The sequence below is a fragment of the Pagrus pagrus genome (genome assembly GCF_965226575.1).
Source record: "Pagrus pagrus genome assembly, chromosome: 22".
NCBI classification, from domain to species: domain Eukaryota; kingdom Metazoa; phylum Chordata; class Actinopteri; order Spariformes; family Sparidae; genus Pagrus; species Pagrus pagrus.
This window is the reverse complement of record NC_140204.1, coordinates 6,134,069-6,151,784: the sequence shown is the minus strand read 5'-3', so window position 1 is coordinate 6,151,784 and position 17,716 is coordinate 6,134,069. Positions and strand designations below refer to the sequence as shown.

The 17,716-nt window shown below is 38.9% G+C and overlaps 2 protein-coding genes across 4 annotated transcripts in view; one reads left to right on the top strand and one right to left on the bottom strand.

The window, feature by feature from the left end:
* Nucleotides 1-200: 200 nt before the first annotated feature.
* LOC311251491 (cysteine and histidine-rich domain-containing protein 1) lies at nucleotides 201-5,390 on the top strand. The gene is made up of 11 exons (XM_084343947.1): nucleotides 201-493; nucleotides 1,106-1,155; nucleotides 1,253-1,309; nucleotides 1,460-1,614; nucleotides 1,903-2,006; nucleotides 2,718-2,770; nucleotides 3,420-3,490; nucleotides 3,871-3,973; nucleotides 4,168-4,287; nucleotides 4,547-4,609; nucleotides 4,712-5,390. The coding sequence occupies exons 1-11, from the start codon at nucleotides 430-432 to the stop codon at nucleotides 5,165-5,167; spliced, it is 1,296 nt and encodes a 431-aa protein (XP_084200073.1). The 5' UTR covers nucleotides 201-429; the 3' UTR covers nucleotides 5,168-5,390.
* A 2,265-nt stretch (nucleotides 5,391-7,655) lies between these two features.
* Nucleotides 7,656-17,716, bottom strand: part of LOC311251903 (diacylglycerol kinase delta) — a 75,937-nt gene continuing 65,876 nt past the window's right edge. For all 3 annotated transcript variants that reach the window (XM_084344567.1, XM_084344568.1, XM_084344569.1), the window contains 6 exons: nucleotides 17,325-17,488; nucleotides 16,304-16,409; nucleotides 15,114-15,203; nucleotides 14,124-14,237; nucleotides 13,877-13,994; nucleotides 7,656-11,407 (listed from right to left, as the gene is read on the bottom strand). In XM_084344567.1, the coding sequence (XP_084200693.1) occupies nucleotides 11,355-11,407; nucleotides 13,877-13,994; nucleotides 14,124-14,237; nucleotides 15,114-15,203; nucleotides 16,304-16,409; nucleotides 17,325-17,488 (645 nt within the window). In that variant the 3' untranslated portion in view covers nucleotides 7,656-11,354. The remainder of the gene's footprint in view (nucleotides 11,408-13,876; nucleotides 13,995-14,123; nucleotides 14,238-15,113; nucleotides 15,204-16,303; nucleotides 16,410-17,324; nucleotides 17,489-17,716) is intronic.

The window sequence follows — 17,716 nt, the reverse complement described above, 5'->3', positions numbered from 1 at the left end:
TGCCTCTCTGGGAAAACAACCCCATGATTTTGGATCCGCTAAGAGAAACTGACAGAAATCCAGAAGTTGTCAGTCCTATTGTGGCCGCTGCCGGGCCACAGCAGGCCTGTGTGTGACAGGCGACGCTCAGCAGGAGGAATGTCAACCCCCACCTCCAGATAAGTTTTGACAGCTGTGAATTGAAAGAGGGAGCGAGAGGAGGGAGGTGAGGCTGCTATTTTTATCTTTCATTCAGCCAAGGCCCAAACCAGAGGAAGAGAGACCACCCTCTTTCTTTCAGATCCCTCCAGAAGGCGATCTCCCTGCCTGGAGAAACTTCTGGAGGTCTGATCGCAGCTTTTTAAGACCAGGAGAGGCTGTCGGGGCTGGAGGAAGGTATCTGCGGGACAAAAGCGGCGAAGGAGAAATTGCACAAACCAACAGGTCGACATGGCTGTGCTCTGCTACAACAAAGGCTGTGGACTCAATTTTGAGCCTGACAAGAACAAAGAAGGTGAGAGCTTCTCTTTTAAACTCTTCTGGGGCTGCTGGCTGGTTTAATAGTCCGGTCAAACCTCAGTGGAAGTCAATCTGTGTGAAATTTAACATATAAGCTTGTTCTTTTAGTGTTATTAAGTGCTGGTGGTTTGATTTTATCGGACGAGGTTTAAGTTTACTCATTTTTGTAGCTTCTGAGCTAAAATAGTTCAAAGTTACATCATATACAAGCTGAATTTTGGACTATTTTTCTCTCAGATCCTGAAAAATAAACATTTTTATTCAGACTTTTAACCACCACTGTACGTGTTTCACTCTAAGTAAGGGTTTATGTATGCTTTTATTTTGAAAGAATACAGGATAGAAAAACAGATTACGGTCTAGATTGTCTTTGTTGAAGTTGGAAAAGTTTTTTTTTAATTTTTTTTTTACATCAATAAGAAATTGGCACTAGTATTAGCCTAGCATGTAGCATATAGACCACGTGTCTCAGCTTCTTTCTAGCAACTGGCTTCCTTTTATGGGACACACGAACAGCTGATACACCCTGCTGACTGTGTGTGTGTGTGTGTGTGTGTGTGTGTGTCCATAAAAAGACTGACAGTGTTTTTTCTTTTGCGTCCAAAAGATTCCTGCCTCTTCCATCCAGGTGTTCCCATCTTCCACGATGCTCTGAAGGTAAAACTAATAAATATGTGCATGAGTAAAAAAAACAACATTTTTATTTAGTGGTATTTAACAAATCACATGTTTTATTGTGTGTGTCTTTGTCCAGGGTTGGTCCTGCTGTAAGAAAAGGACAACAGACTTCTCAGAGTTTCTCTCCATCAAGGTAAGTTTAAATGTTTGTGGCCCGGTCAGAGCTTCTGACGGTGACGGTAGAAACTAAGTGAAATCAAGCGGAAGTAAAACTTAGTTGTGTTGCTGGTGTGAAGTCCAGAAGAAAACTGATATCTTAAACCGAGTGTGTCCAAACCCACAGGGCTGCACCCGCGGGCGCCACAGCAACGACAAGCCGCTGGAGCCTCTGAGGCCGGAGGTGTCATCAGATAAAGGCGGGAATAAACACACCAACAACCAGGAGATCATCTACCAGGGACCCAAGTCTGCAGAGAAGCTGCAGCGGGAGAGACCCAGGTGTGTGTTTGTGATCCGTCTCCCTCTGATCGACACGAGATACCTGCGTGTTTCCATTCACCTGCCTGCTGCTCTCACACTCACACACACACACACACACTCACACACACACACACACACTCACACTCACTCAGAGGTCAGGACGAGGTCACCTGCAGCATCCTGCACATAAATAATGTAGAGGATAACACTGTGCTGCTGCCTCGCAGTGTGTGTGTTCATGTTAGTGTTAATATGAATCTGTGTGCGTGTGCGTGTGCGTGTGCGTGTGCATGCGTGTGCGTGCAGCTCAGAGGAGCCCAGAACCAAACTGCCTCACAAAGTGTCGGCGTCTCTGGCTCAGGCGCTGGAGAAACTGGACGTCAACAAGAAGGCTGAGCAGGAGAAGAAAGGTTTGTTTGTTTGTTTGTTTCTGTTTGATGGTTTGCTTGTTTATTTTGTCTGTCTTTCCTCAGTCTTCCTTCCTTCCCTCCCTCCAGCCCTCTTTGTCTCTTTTCTTTCTTTCTTTCTTTCTTTTTCTTTCTCTCTGTTTGATGGTTTATTTGTTCATTTTTTCTTTGTTTTGTTTGTTTGTATTTTCTTTTTGTCTCTTTTCTTTCTTTCTTTCTGTTTGATGGTTTTTACGGTCACGTTACGTTTTACAGACTCAATAACGGATCAAAATGACTTGATGAGGAACATTTTCACACGTCTTTATCACATTTCAGTTCATATTTGTGTTAATATCTGTTATATTGCACAAATCATCATTTTATCATCAAGTTTCATTTATTAACATCCGAGTACAACAGCACAAAACAAAAAGCACCGTGAATCCTAAAACGTGTCGAACTAAACTATATAAACAAAATCATAACATAAGAAACATAATCCTGGAATAAATAGATTATATACACATCAAAACAAGACAACAAATCTGCACACTTAAAAAAATTCAACCTGTCTTTGTAGTCGGCGTAGAGTTTCTCACTTCTTCTTCTTCAGTGTAACATAAAACTTAATGTCACGCAGAGAAACTGACTTGATAATAAAGACGTTGTTGCTGTTTCTGACCCAGTTCTGGTTCCTTTATCTCACCTCTCCTCTTCTTCTTCTTCCCTCAGAGAGTCAGACAGTCATGCCGGGGACCCGCTGCAAGAACGCAGGATGTAAAGCAGTGAGTGTTTCCCCTTCAGTGTGTGTGTGACGGCCCAAAATAGTCGACAATCTGACATCAGCAAAAAAAAAACGACAACTTCATCACACACACACGTCAACACACAGATCTGCTCAGTGTCTGTTTGACTTCAGCTTCCTGCTCTTCTTCTCTCTTCTAAGGCTTCATAACGGCTCCATCTAGTGGACAAAGCATGCAACAACATGTGTGACACCATTAATGTTCTCCTCACTTCTTCTGTCCCCATCAATAATCTGCTTTATGCTGCTTTTTTTAGTTTTATATAACGTTTCTGAAGAACATTTACTAGATTTGCTGCAGGTTGAGATTTTACAAGCAAAACATTCGATCATCGTATAAAACATGATGCGCACGTTTCTTGAAATTTGAATTAGAAAACGTATTTTCAGCCGATTTGGACAGTAAATACTCGTTAAGTCATCATTCTGAGTATATTTAGTGAATGTTTAACAGTCGGAAACTCAAAATCTCTCTTATTTTTGCTCGTAATAAAAAATTATTAAGAAAAAAACATCTCAACATCATCGTTTGTTCGTCTCCAGAACAGATCCAGGAACACGGCACTCAAACACTTGACTGGTGACCTTCTCATGTGACTGATGATGTGTGTGTGTGTGTGTGTGTTCAGGTCTATCAGGGTCCAGAGACGGACATGGAGGTTTGCACCCATCACCCCGGAGGCCCCGTCTTCCACGAGGGGTGAGACGCAACAACACCGGCTGCATGTTTCCACTTTCTGCACTCTGGATATTACAGACGCATTATTCATAATCTGCTGTAACAAAATCATAATTACAATCTTTATTTGCATAAATCTCTTTTCAAACAATAATTAGACGGCTGCTTCAGAGCAGAAATGCAAACACAACAATACCGAAGGCCGCGAGAGCGAAACAAAGACACATAAAAGCTGAGACATAAAAAAAAGGAAGATCAAACATTCAATTAAAGATCAGTGATTAAAAACAAATGTGCAGCGTTTCAAACAGACTTCAGAAGTGAAGTACACGAGCATCACTCGTCCTTCTTAAGTTCAAACTGAAAAATCAACTGAGCTGTTCCACTTTGTTCACGTTCAGGTATAAATACTGGAGCTGCTGCTGCATAAAGACGACAGATTTCAACGCTTTCCTCGACCAGAAGGGCTGCACCACGGGGAAACACCGCTGGATCCCAAAGCAGGTAACATCTGGCTGCCAGAACACAGAAATACAACACAACATTTAAAATCGCTCCTTTTTTAAATGGAGTTTGGTGTGTAGACCTTTTAAGTGTTTTTCTTTTTGTTTTTTTTTTAACAGAAAACAGCAAAACACACAAACTGAAACTGTCCATACCAGTGTTTCTTTGTGACCGACCTGTGTGTTTGTTTTCAGGACAAGAAGAAGGTGGCGTGTCGATACGACTGGCACCAGACGGGGAACAATGTTGTCGTGACGATTTACTCCAAGAACGCAAACCCAGAACTGAGCTGCATAGAGGCCAACCAGACAGTGGTGAGTGACTCGCACACGTGTCGTTAACTCGACCTTCAAGTTATGTTTAAGGTCTGTTATTATTGTATGAACTCATCAAATATTATAGAGTAATGACGTGTGGCTTATGCACTTTGAATTAACACCATGAAAGAAGGAAGGTTGTATGTAAACTACAGCGGGATGCAGGTTTTTCTGTGCAGCCGACTTTCAAAGGTCAACGTCGCACATTAAACTCGCCTCATTCTTTCTTCTTCTTGTCTCTTATTATCCTCTTTAGCTCTCGTGTCAAATCCAGTTTGAAGACAATAAGATTTTCAAGAGAGAGTTCCACTTCTGGGGCGTAAGTACCTGCTTAAGTGAGATTAGCTCACCTGTTGCTAAAATGCTAACTACATTTTCTAAAGTCTCTTACATCCACGTCTTTTCTTCCTCGTCCCGTCAGGTGGTGAACGTCAAACAGAGCTCGGTCAACATGGTGCCATCCAAAGTGGAGGTCACCCTCCGCAAGGCCGACCAGGTGGCCTGGGGCAAACTGGAGGACCCCAACTACAAACCTGAGCCCGAGCCCGAAGAGGAGGCCCAAACCACAGAGGCGGTCCGGCCCGACTGGGACATCGATGACGACGACATCAGCGACTCGGACGAAGAATGGGCCTACGACACGCCGGCGAACAAACAGCAGAAGGACAAGGTCCAAGGAGAGAAGAACATGATGAACGAGGAGGAGATGAAGAAGAACGAGGAGGCGATGAAGAACTTACAGATGAAGGCGGTGGAGATGGAGATGAAGAAGGCGGCGGAGGAGAGACAGAAGGTGGAGGAGGAGAAGCAGAGGCTGCTGGAGCAGAGGAGGAAGGAGGACGCGGGAGAATACGAAGACATGCCAGAACTCGAGTAGATCGGGTCGGATTTACATTCTGGAGGTTCTTGAAACGAAGCAAATGTTTAAATAGAATAAAGTTTGTTTTGTTGCTGCAAATTCAAATGAAACCACTTTTTTCTGGATGAATTAAAGGGGTTGTTTCTCTACAACACACTGGATCCTTTATTTTTTATTTATGTGATCTTTGAAAAACACGACTGGATGAAACCTGAGCACAACAAATAAAGACTCGTCTGTTTCTGTGTCTGAAATTGTATTTTTTTTCACATCTTTGTCTGAAAACAAGCAGCTACAATCAACACAGATAAACCGCAGGATCGATGCAGTAAAGAGTCGTAATCCATCACACTTCCCCAACGTTTAAGGAGAAAGATTAAGATTAATGATTCATTTAAAAGCCTAATGAGTCATCGGAGTGTTACAGGCTGCAGCTGTAAACAAAACAGTTAGCCTTTAGCTCGTGAGTCATGCTGTAATTGTGTTTCCACACACGGTTTTCATTAATATAAGCCTGTTGTTCATCCGCAGACACGACCTGTTGTGTTACTCACCGAGCAGCTTTACTCCAGACAGACTGACTGATTGATAACAGTTACAGGTGAAACTTCCAGTACTCGCCGGTAGCGACGCACTGGCGGCAGTTTCAAGGCTCTAGCAGCGTTAGCTAAGTGTGCTAAGCAGTAATAATCTTGTGACACTCGATAGTCGCTAACCTGCAGCTCCATGAATGAATCTTACGTCACTCAGAATCAGGATTAGTGTCCTGTTATTGCGGAAAATGCAGGTTCAGGTTGTTGAATTGGAAGTTGCGCTAATATTTTGCGCAAGGTATCAAAAGGACGCAGAACAAGGTTTTTTTTTTTATTTAGTTAAACTGGTTTTCATCCATTGAAAGAGCTGCAGCACCAGAAAAATATGTTTTATGTGATCAGGCTGTTTTGTTGATGTTTATTATGACCACTGTAGAGCGATTATTGTAAAGTGAAGTGATGTCTTTTTGGAAAACAAAATAAAAAAGTGTATTCCTGATTAAAAAAAGTTTCTTCTCCGATTACGTTTTTCTTGTGTTTTTACTTCATTCTCAGAGAAAATCTTTCTGATTGTTTTCCCAAAAATTTGTGACTTGACATGAGAGAAGTTTTCCTGCAATTTTATTTTTTCTTGGTCAGTAAATTCTCAGAAAATTTGTGAATTTTTTTGTGGTAATTTTACCATCTTAATCTCAGAGAAGAAAAAAAAAATTCTCTTAATAAAAAATTATAAAATTAATAATAAATTTAATAATCTCAGATTATTCGAGTATTTTCTCGGAAAGGAAGTTAAATTTTCCTGGAAAATTTACCACTTTTATCTCACAAAAACATTTATTCGTAATTTTCATCTCAGAGAATTTCTGATTTTTTCTTGCAAATCTATCACTTTAGAATTCCTTTTTTTCCATCTGAGAAAATAAATTTAAAAAAATTAAAAAAATAAAAAATCACTCAGTCTGACACAATTTGTTTTCTTCTGAAATTTTTTTTTTTTTTTTTTTCCAACAAAGATCTGTAGGAATCTTTTTCTTTTCCCCCGATGTGTAAAACTGAGTGGGAAATAAAGTTTAAGCCGGTCACCACTTGGTTTCACACATAAAAAATAAATTCACTCTGAAGGAAAGTGGTAAATTATACAGGAAAAAAATCTGAAATTTCTGAGAAAATGTTAGAATTTTTACAGGAGAAAAAAAAGTTTCCAGCAGAATTTCTTTTTCACATGTGAAACAGAGTGAAAAATAAGTTTTGGCAGTTCAAATTAAAATTTAAGGATCCTCCTAAAGATCATCCTGACTAAAGTTTTGTTTCCCACCAGTTCTCAAGTCATAAAAACAGAGAGAAAGAAAAATGGATCACCAGAAAAACCTTTAACATTTTTTTGTGAAAAGATGTGAAAAGAAATTATCAGGAGAAAAATGTGTGAGAAAGTGATTTCTTAGTTTTTCATGTGTTTTCACGTGTTGGAAAGAAAATAAAGGAACTTCTAAAGAAAACTTTTGTTTCCCACCAGTTCTCATAAACACAGGAGTGAAAATAATTTAGATCAGACTTTTTCCAAACAATCTATCAGACTGTAGTTCGGCCTGGTGTGCAGAGTCTGAGCGGCTGTACGATTGATCGAGATGACAAAGAGACTGAAGAGGCCAAATCGAGGACGGATGTAAACACTTCTACCTTCAGTTGTAGTCGGATGAGACGCTGTACGACCTTCGTTTTAGGCAAACCGAGGCGTTTGCTTTCCTCTCACCCTGAAAGGTAAAGCAAACTGACGTGCAGCAGGTTAATGAGCGAGTGGGAAGAACAAAAAAATGCAAAATATCAGTGATTAACAGACAACTTACCAAACATTACTGATAAAAGTTACGGTCATGTTACGTTTCAGTCCTGCATATACAAAAAATATTGTTTTAAAACTGAATATTCTCAAAATGGTCAATAATCACAACACATCACACCAAAGGACACGAGCGTCACACTTCAATAATTCATTTTAATCTCCAAAGGGTTGCGCTGACTTTGTCTTTGTTACACACTGCACACGATAACACAATAAAACACCTCGCAACGTACAAGGTCGTGCAACATCTAGTCTGGCTTCCAGCATTGCGCACACAGTCTCAATATATAGGCTGTTCAGATCAGAGGGGTGCGTTCACAAAATGTCGTCTATGGAATACTGTTGCACAAACGTGGTGGCGTGTTTGTAAATTTCAGTTTTCTCAGCTCCGTTTAACTCCTTGGAAGAGTTTCAGTCAAAAAAAAAATTTACATTTTTGCTGTTTGAAAAAAAAAAACATTAACAAAACATTTGAAAATAAATTAGAAAAGATAACAGCAGTTGGTTAAAAGATGATGAACATAGGCAACTAGTTTTTATCCCAAAAATGGCTTCCGCCAATGTTCATTTTTTAGCAAAACAGATGCTTTTAAAGCACAACGTAGTCTTTCTCAACAGATGTTACGATTTTGAAATTATACACAAAAAGTTCAACCAAATATCGGCCAAACACAGGCCGAGTATGACATCTGTTTTTTTTTTGTGTTAGTAGTCTGCGATAACACTGGAGAGCTCCCGTAACTTTGGCTTACTTTAATAATTGTTTCAATACCAATTGGTGTAACATTGGAAAGACATTTAAATGCTGTGGCAGTGGATCGACACATGATCACATGTAATAACATCGGCGTTAAATGCGAGAATTCAAGCTGCTGTGGGAGTCATCGTACAACCACTGATGTAATAAACATTTGCGTATACATCTTAATATATTTATCATTCTTTTACATTTGGTTAGATATATTACATTTTTTTTATCAACACACTTTTTGTCCGTATACATTTATCATAAATAAAAGATTTTTCGTCATCAAATCAATTTAAAAAAACACTCGAAATCTTAAACACACACACACACGCACACATGCACACAAATGTCTTTTTTTCCCCATTAAGTTTGCTTCTTCGTAAAGTGCAAGGCAAGATACAGTAAACTTTGAAATGTACGACATACAACAACATCCGCATCTGAAGCTCACGCGCTCGCACACTCACCTCGTATGTCTCGTAACCCACTGAACTCAGTACAAACTTGGCACAACACCACTAAAGCCTCTAAGGTGTAGAGCGTATAGCTGGCACACTATGGATACAGTAGCACAATTCTACCAGAGCTGAACATCTACGACGCCTCACAGTAACTCCGCATTATCGAGGGTTAGTTTGGGTTAGTAGGTCGATAAAACAACTGAGAAACAACCCTTGAAGGGAAAAAAGCACAGAAATGATTCAAGTTAAAGCTCAAAAAACATAACTTTGTCCTTCTTGATCAGACCCGAGTCAGTCTTAACTTTAACATTTTGTCCCATTGTTGGTGGTTTCGTAAGTGCCGGAGTTACACCACAAAAATCTACTTTATGTAACTTGTTTGTCAGGAAAAGATGAACTTTTCTGTGGTTCTTCATAGTACCTTTAAAAATGCAGTTCACTCCATCTGGGACTGTTTTTTTTAACGTTTTTAAGTTAATATTTGACTCAGGTTTAATCGTGACTGGCGAAAAACACGTCTTTATTAAATCTTGGCAATTAAAAAGTTTAAAGTACCCTGACATTTTAAGAAATTCATACTTTTGCTGTGTTAAAGAGCGTTAAATGAATATAACTGCATAAAAGAGCTAGCTGGTTAGCTTCATGTTTAGCCTAGCTTATGACAAAGCACAACAAAAACAACTTTTTCTCTTTTCTTTCTTCCGTTAATAATCAATTTTCCAAAACTGGCAGCTCCTACATTTCTCTTTTTGCTAAGTTATCCAGTGTTTCCCACACATATAGTTCACGACGTCTCGGAGCTTTCTCTTTCTGTCTTCACTGAGTGCAAAAAGACAGAGAAAGCTATTATTTTTCCTATTTGTGTTGCAGTAACACAGCAAATAAGTGAATTTCCCAAAACATCTGACCGTTCCTTTCAAGAACATTCCTGTAAAACCTGGGTAGGAGTTGCCTTGAGCACGTAAACGTCAATATTTTAGCGGTTTCCGAACAGCAGCAGATGCATCCAAAATGTGTTTGGTGTTAGTTAAAACCTGCTTGGAGAACCCTTGGAGAAGTTTGAACAGCACAGTAAAGTGTTTGACAGATATTTAAGTTTTTTAAAATGTTTTGATAAATAAGTGTTCCCTCACAGTAAAACTCAGGACCATCCGGTGCAGCGAGCAGGTTAAAACAAACAATATTTACCAAATGCTGCTGGTCGGAACAGAAAAGCTAAAATGTTTCCACTTTGAGGCAACTTCAGCCCTCACTGTGAGGCGAAGGAAGGCTAAGTTTGCATGCAGGGACACACAGAACAGCATTAATTGGCTTCGATTATATGCACAGTGGCCAAGGAGTTTGTCAAAGGGGGAAGCAGCAAAGCCAGACAGCTTCACAGATTACCATTGGGAAAATAAGATATACAAAAAAATAGATATTTGTAGTAATTATAATAATAATAATGATAATAATAATAATAATAGCTTTAAACCACGGACAAGGCAAAATCAAATATCCACTGACTCTTATTCTTATATTACACATACAATCAGGAGCATGGCAAAGTAGGAGTAATATACTGAGTAGCTGTAATGTTTTAATGCGTCCTTGATGCTTCCTCCTTCTGTCAACACCTTCACCAAACACTGCAAGATACAAACCGTCGAGTCATTTCATCTGGTGCCGCACCTCAAAGCGACTGAGTCACATCTCGGACCTTGATAATAACGGAGCGACGGACCTCCAGATGAAATGACTCGCCGTGAAGAACTTTATTTTTCGCAGCGCGGCTTCACACGAGTCAGACGACAGCCTATTAAGAACCACTTTTAAGACCACAATAGCAGTAGAACCTTTGTGAAATCTGATATAATTTATCATTTAACATAATTATTCACAGGTTAATACAAGTCCACACAAGTACATTCCTCGGTATTTTTTTTTTTTTTTTTTTGCAACATTTAAGATATTTCCCCGGTTCAGTAGACGATAAGGTTGAGATGCTTCAGTTTGTTCGTTTTGTTGCCGTTTGAGTTCTCATGGCAGTAGCAACAGGAAATAAATACTCTCGCGAAAGTCTCGAGAAAACAACAAAAAAAAAAAATCAAAGGCTATTCTTAAGTTGAGAAATAAAACGATTAGAGTTAAGAGAGAAAGAATTAAAAGATTGTAACAACTCATGATAGATAGAAAACAAGATGGCCGCGCTCGACATGCAAGGAGAGCGCCACGTAAACACAATTCTTCGTCAAAACCAGAAAAGAAAAGTTGGTGAGAACGCTTCGGTTCCACGCCTCCCCGTGTCCTCTGTTTGATTCGCTGCTGGCCGAGGCAGCTTCCTAACTCAAGCAGGTAAACAGAACCAAAAGCAGAACGCTGATGGTGAAGCGGTGCAAAGCCAGGTCCCTTAAAACGATAAATTAAAAAGAGAAGAAACAAAACTCCTCCCTGCAGAATGGACGGTAGAGAAGTTAAACAGGGAGGAGGAAGCATAAAAGTTGCAAAGATGGTTTTTCCTCGTCTTCCTCACACCTCCGTCAGGCCACTGGGAATCTGGACTAGAGGGGAGGAGAACAGGAGGGGTGCTCCTCACCCCTGGTAATAACGAGGGGGGCAGTAGTGAAGCACCACATGCAGGACTTCAGTTACCCGACGAGTCCGCCTCACTAGGGCCGCCTTTGATATCCCAAGTTCCTGCAGAGGAGAGCGGAGAAAATCAGTGACATGTGTTTGCTGCTCTTTGTTGACAGTAGATATAAACAATATGGTGAGAAAAGATGACACAGTTCAGCTTTTCATCTCTTGAAGCAGAGGAGATGTAAAATCTCTCAGAAGGGAAAAAACTGCTTCCCCAAAATGGATAAAAGGCTTTTTCTTTTTCTGGTGATTCATTTTCTGATCTAAACGGTTTTCTCTCTCCTGTGTTTAAGACTTGAGAACTGGTTAAAAAAAGTTTTGTCAGGATAAACTCAACAAGTTCCTTAAAATGTTCTCCATGTATGGAAACACGTGAAAAACAGAAGATTTTTAAGAAAAAGAAATAAAAAAAAAAAAAATTAGAATATTTTTTTTTGAAAACTACGATTTTTTTGAGGAAATGTAAGAATTTGGGAAGTTACTGCATTAAATCTTCATCTTCATACAAACTCAACACTTCCTGTGTCCATTTCAAATTAAGCCCTCTAGCGTGTCAGTGGACAGGAACCCTTCATTTCTTAATATCAAGACTTTTATTGTCGCACTTAAAATGTAGCCGCTGCTGCCTTTTCTCAAGTTGCACGAGGCACACTAAGATTTTTTTTAATAAAAATCTAAGAATATTGAGAGAAAAATTTGAGTTTTTTAATGAGAAATGTAAGATTTTTTTTTAGAAAACTCAGTTTTTTTTTCGGAAAAATTAACTTTTTTTTTTTTTTTTTTTGAAAAAAATTATGATTTTTTAATCAAAAAATTACGTTTTTTTTAATTAAAAAATTGCGATTTTGGGAAGTTACTGCACGCTAAGATTTTTTTTTAGAAAAATCTAAGATTTTTGTGAGAAAAATTTGAGTTTTTTAATGTAAATGTAAGATTTTTTTGAGAAAACTCTGAAAAATTTACAATTTTTTTTCAGTGGACCGGAGCCCTTCATTTCTTAATATCAAGACTTTTATTGTCGCACTTGAAATGTAGCTGCTGCCGCCTTTTCTCAAGTTGCACGAGGCACGCTAGGATTTTTTTTTATAAAAATCTAAGAATTTGGAGAGAAAAATTAGAGTTTTTTAATGAGAAATGTAAGATTTTTTTTTAGAAAACTCCGATTTTTTTCGGAAAAATTTTCAATTTTTTTTGTTTTTTTTAAATTACGAATTTTTTTATTAAAAAATTACGATTTTTTTATTAAAAAATTGAGATTTTGGGAAGTTACTGCACGCTAAGATTTTTTTTTAGAAAAATCTAAGATTTTTGTGAGAAAAATTTGAGTTTTTTAATGTAAATGTAAGATTTTTTTGAGAAAACTCGGAAAAATTTACAATTTTTTTTTAGTGGACCGGAGCCCTTCATTTCTTAATATCAAGACTTTTATTGTCGCACTTGAAATGTAGCTGCTACCGTCTTTTCTCAAGAGGCAGGCTACAATTTTCTTTAAATTTAATTTAAGGTCTTTTTTGAGAAAAATTATAGATTTTAGAAGTTTTTAATGAAAATGTAAATTTTTTTTTTAGAAAAATTTAAGATTATTCAATGAGAAATTTCAGATTTTTTAATGAAAAAAAAATTCGGAAAAAATTCAGAGGAATGCTTTTTTTCTCTCTTAAAAAAAAATCAGAAGAATTGGGTTTTTTGAGAAAAATTATAGATTTTTTTTATGAAAATTTAAGTTTTTAATGAAAATGTACATTTTATTTTAGAAAAATTTAAGATTATTCAATGAGAAATTTCGAGTTTTTTTAATGAAAAAAAAATTCTGAAAAAATTCAGAGGAATGCTTTTTTTCTCTCTTAAAAAAATCAGAAGAATTGGGTTCTCTGAGAATTTTTTTTGATTTTTTTGAGAAAAATTGAAGTTTTTTATGAAAATGTATGATTTTTTTTGAGAAAAATGTACAATTTTTTTTTAAAGATTTATTCAATGAGAAATTTCAGATTTTTTATTTGAAAAAAAAATTCTGAAAATATTCAGAGGAATGTTTTTTTTCTCTCTTAAAAAAAATCAGAAGAATTGGGTTTTTTGAGAAAAATTGAAGATTTTTTTGGGAAAAATTGAAGATTTTTTTGAGAAAAAATTAAAGATTTTTTTGAGATTTTTTTTTTTTTTGAGAAAAATTTACCTTTTTTTTTTTGGAAAAAAATGCACAATTTCTTTTTTAGAAAAATGTACGATTTTGAGAAAAATTCAAGATTTATTCAATGAGAAATTTCCGATTTTTTAATGAAAAAAAATCCAGAGGAATGCTTTTTTCTCTAAAAAAAAAATCAGAAGAATTGGGTTTTTAGAGTAAAATTTAAGATTTTTTTTTAAGAAAAACAATTTTTCAGAATTTCAGAAGAATTTTTCAAAAACAAAAGCCCAGTTGTCCGTGAGCTGACCTGTAGCTCAACACAGCTACAGTGGGTGTGAGGTAAACTGTATGTGACGATGTGGTTTGAAGCTTTGAACCAGGACTCTGTCATGACCTCTTACCCGAGAGAGAGCTGTTGGACTTCTGCTTGTGCAGCTTCTCCCTCTCCTTCTTCACCTTGGGGATGATCTTCAGCTTCATGCTGCTGCTGCTGCTCTTAGTGCTGCCCCTCACCGAGTCCTGAAGAGGAAACAGAGAACACTGAGAGTGGAAAATGCACCAAGAGATTTTCTAAATGTTGACATTTTGTTTGCCTGTTAGACAGAGGTTGATAATGCATATAAACACAGACTGCGCTTCCTCCCTCACCTCCTCTGAACACTGCATGAGCGGACAGATCCAGTGGATGTCGTCCAGCTTGTGGAGCTCGGCGCTGAGGCTGTTCAGGGTCGACCGGAGCTCCTCCTCCTCTGGAGAGTCCGACTGAGATAGACGAGGAAATGGGGTGTGAATGCATCAAGAGTTTATGTCTTAACTTAACTGCACGACACGAGGAAACATTGTTCAGTGTTACAATGATAACATGACTCTCCTTCCTCAGCCATCCCCCTGACCTCGTAGTCACCTGTGCTGCTACATTTGGCATTTTTTGCGCATATTCATATCAAGATGACGATGAAAATACATTTAATCGGTCTTAATGTTATTTTTTTGCAAGGGGGTGGACAGAAATGTACAGTAGCTCCATCTCTGAATCTAAAAAGGCTACATGCTCACACCTGCTCTGTTTTTTCTACCATCTGAAGATGATCCACAGTCTGACAGCCGCAGTATATAATATGTAAATTCACAGATACAGTATGTAAACATCTGCTTCTTTCAGACTGCAAGTCATTTACATAATAGGCTCAAACATTTCAGCCGCTTTATTTACGCGTGTCAAATCACAGATACGTTCAGGGAAGTTCATTATTTTAACGTCTCAATTACAGAAGATACAATCAGTGAAAGTTTTGCCCAATTAGTCTGAAAAGGTTGATAAACATTTCAAAACAGAGGAAGATAGAAAGCAAAGCCAGAGCACAGAAGAGGAGTCTGAATAAACATGGCCACGCTCGGCTGAAGTTCTGTCATTATGTTTGCTTTCCCACACAAAGGCCTACCGTGAATAAAGGTACATTTCCTCGCAGGGTGAATGAAGCTACAGCAAACAAATACAAACGAACAGAGACAATAAACAGAGAGCAGAAACTGAAGCGCGAGACGTCAGCGGAGACAGACAGCGCGGAGGAAGAGAACAGGCGAGGGAGACAAAGGAGACAACGGAGAGAAGACGTGGATGAAATTGCAGAGTCGTACCAGTAGTTTTCCATCCAGCAGCATCCTGGTCTCAGCCTGCAGGACTTTACTGCTGTTGACGATCTCCACCGCCGTGCTGCGGCTCAGACACTGGAAACACAAGTGGATGAGTTCTCATCAGTGTGATGAAATGTGCAGAGTGTGGCGTCACAAAGATCTTTCTCAAGACCTTGTGATGCAAAAAGTCGACCTTTTATAATAAATTAATCGCTGCAGAGGTGAAAATTGTGCGTGGGAACTGCTCTGTTTCCAACAGGAAATCGATTTTTGTGGGAGTTTGATTCCCTGAACCACAAAAGAGAGATAAAACAAAAGGTGTCTGTGTTGCCTTCGACTCAAAAAAGAAAAAAAAATCCCTGTCAGAAAGTGAGAAACACACCTGCTTTCATCACCCTGAAAGACTCGGATGGCAACAGGTTTTTGGATCTGCACAAAAAATAGGTCATGAAGGTGGTCGAAGGAATGAAAGAGAGAGGCTGTGTTTGTCGGGTCGAATCGCTCCAGGAAAAATCTTATTCTGATGCAAAGAAGCAAAATCACTCCGCTTTTCCATATTTTGATGTGATAAACGACGTGTTAGGACGCGTTAATCCACGTGTGCACGGCTGCAGGGAAACATAGTCGATGTTTAATCTTTGTATTGTAGTTTTTTGAGATATGAGAGATGTTCTCTGAGCTTCTAAGACTCGACAGTTAAAACAAAGATGATTAACTGAAGTCATGAATGAAAAGATGAAAAGTACGGAAGCCAAGAGGGGCCATAATTGCCGTAATTTTTTTTCTGAATTCTTTATATTTCGAGATAATCAAATAGTTACGTAATGGTTTCTAGATAACGACATTAAAAATATTGCTGGATTCTGTGAATACGACACTTTACGAAATTATTAATTTGAACTAAATACAAAAAATAAACAATGTAACTGTAAAATAATACAAAAAATGCTTAATGCAGCTCATTATTATATTTCATCTGCAAAAAATCACCACAAATGACATTTTTATTTTGTGATGCCACTTTTATGTCACTGATGAATTTCAGGTTGTCAGGCTGCAAAACTAACGGCCTGTAAATTGACACCAGACTCGGGCGCATTGCTGAAAAATCTGTATGTTTTACTCTTCGTCAATCAAGCGAGCCATATGTCGGTCCATCTGCCTCCCTCTCCTCCTCCTCCGCGGTGTCTTACCTCGGGGCTGGACAGTTTGGCCTCGGTGAGCACCAGGGCGGTGGCGTTGACGGCGTGAGCCAGCTCCTGCTCCACCAGCTTGTGGGTCTTGGCTGCCTCGCGGATCCTGGGGAGGACGAGGGAGGAAAGGGCTGCAATTATTATTTTCAACGAGCTGAAAGGGCTCAATTAACAGCGATTATTCCAACAAGTTGTCTCGGCCTGTTGATGCGACGAAAGCCCGGCTCCTTTCTCCGTCTCCGCCGCCTTCGAGTTCAGCTTGAGGATGATTTTAACCAGTGAATGACCTTCTGCTGCGTCAGTGACCAAACATCTCATATTGTCCACATCAAACCTCTTTCCACGACCACGAGAAGTCCCCTTCATGACCACTTCACAAGTTCACTAATGTAATTAAAATATTTATGGTCCTGATTGAGAAGACTGTAATAAACCAACCGAACCGAGAGAAGCCCAGAAGTCCTCGGAGGAACACAAATGGTTTATAAGAGCGAGAAAAGAGGAATAAAACGGCTCGTCAGTGCAGCGCAGAAAAACTTAACAATAAAGGAGCTAATTGCAGTGGGACACAGGAATCCCAAAATGTAGAACCGAGTCTCCGTTGACCCCTTTTTTATCTTCTTAACACATAAAAACACAGATGTAGACGGTTAACTGGTTGTTTATATGTTCTGTACGTGTGTCGTCGAAGGTCTTCATCAGGTTTGCTTTTTAGCAAGTCGCTGACCATGTTGAGAAGTCGTTAACGAGACTGTTTGAGTAAGATTTGTCCTTGATAATGTTGATTTTATGGCTTTATAAGTGTGTGATAGAGCACAAAAGACATCTAGCACCACTGAAGGCATCAGCACACGACAAGTTCAAACTCAAAATCTGGTCAAAATGTCCTCAAGGTAACCATTTTCACAGGTTTGTTGTCAGAGACATATTGTGTTGTTGACATTTCAGACCATCAATTCAATATTTTCCGGCTCCCAAGCATCAGTCAGTGATTTCAAACTGAAAACATGTTGTTTCTTACTTGCTGATGAGCGTGTCGGCCACGATGCCGAGCTGCTGAACCTGAGCGCACTCCTCCTCCGTCAGGTACTCCATGGACTGCTGGGAGTTGAGGCGAGGCCTGCTGGCGCGGTAGCTGTCGATCTTCCTCTTGTCCTCCCAGGACTTCAGCGTGCTCTCGAACGCCTGGTGGGAACAAAGCCAAAGATTTGGTCATCGCGTAAAAAACTTTCTGCTTTGCATTCGAGGAATTTTTCTGCTTCAGTTGTAATCAAATGAACTCAAGAGCCGGCTGACGCCTGAGTCGAGGTTGTTCTTCGGGTGTTTGGGTTCGTGTAGACGCTGAACTAAGATACGAGCGAATATAAAGAGGTCTTTTTTATCTGTAAATCTGTAGAAACTGAAGTTAAAAAG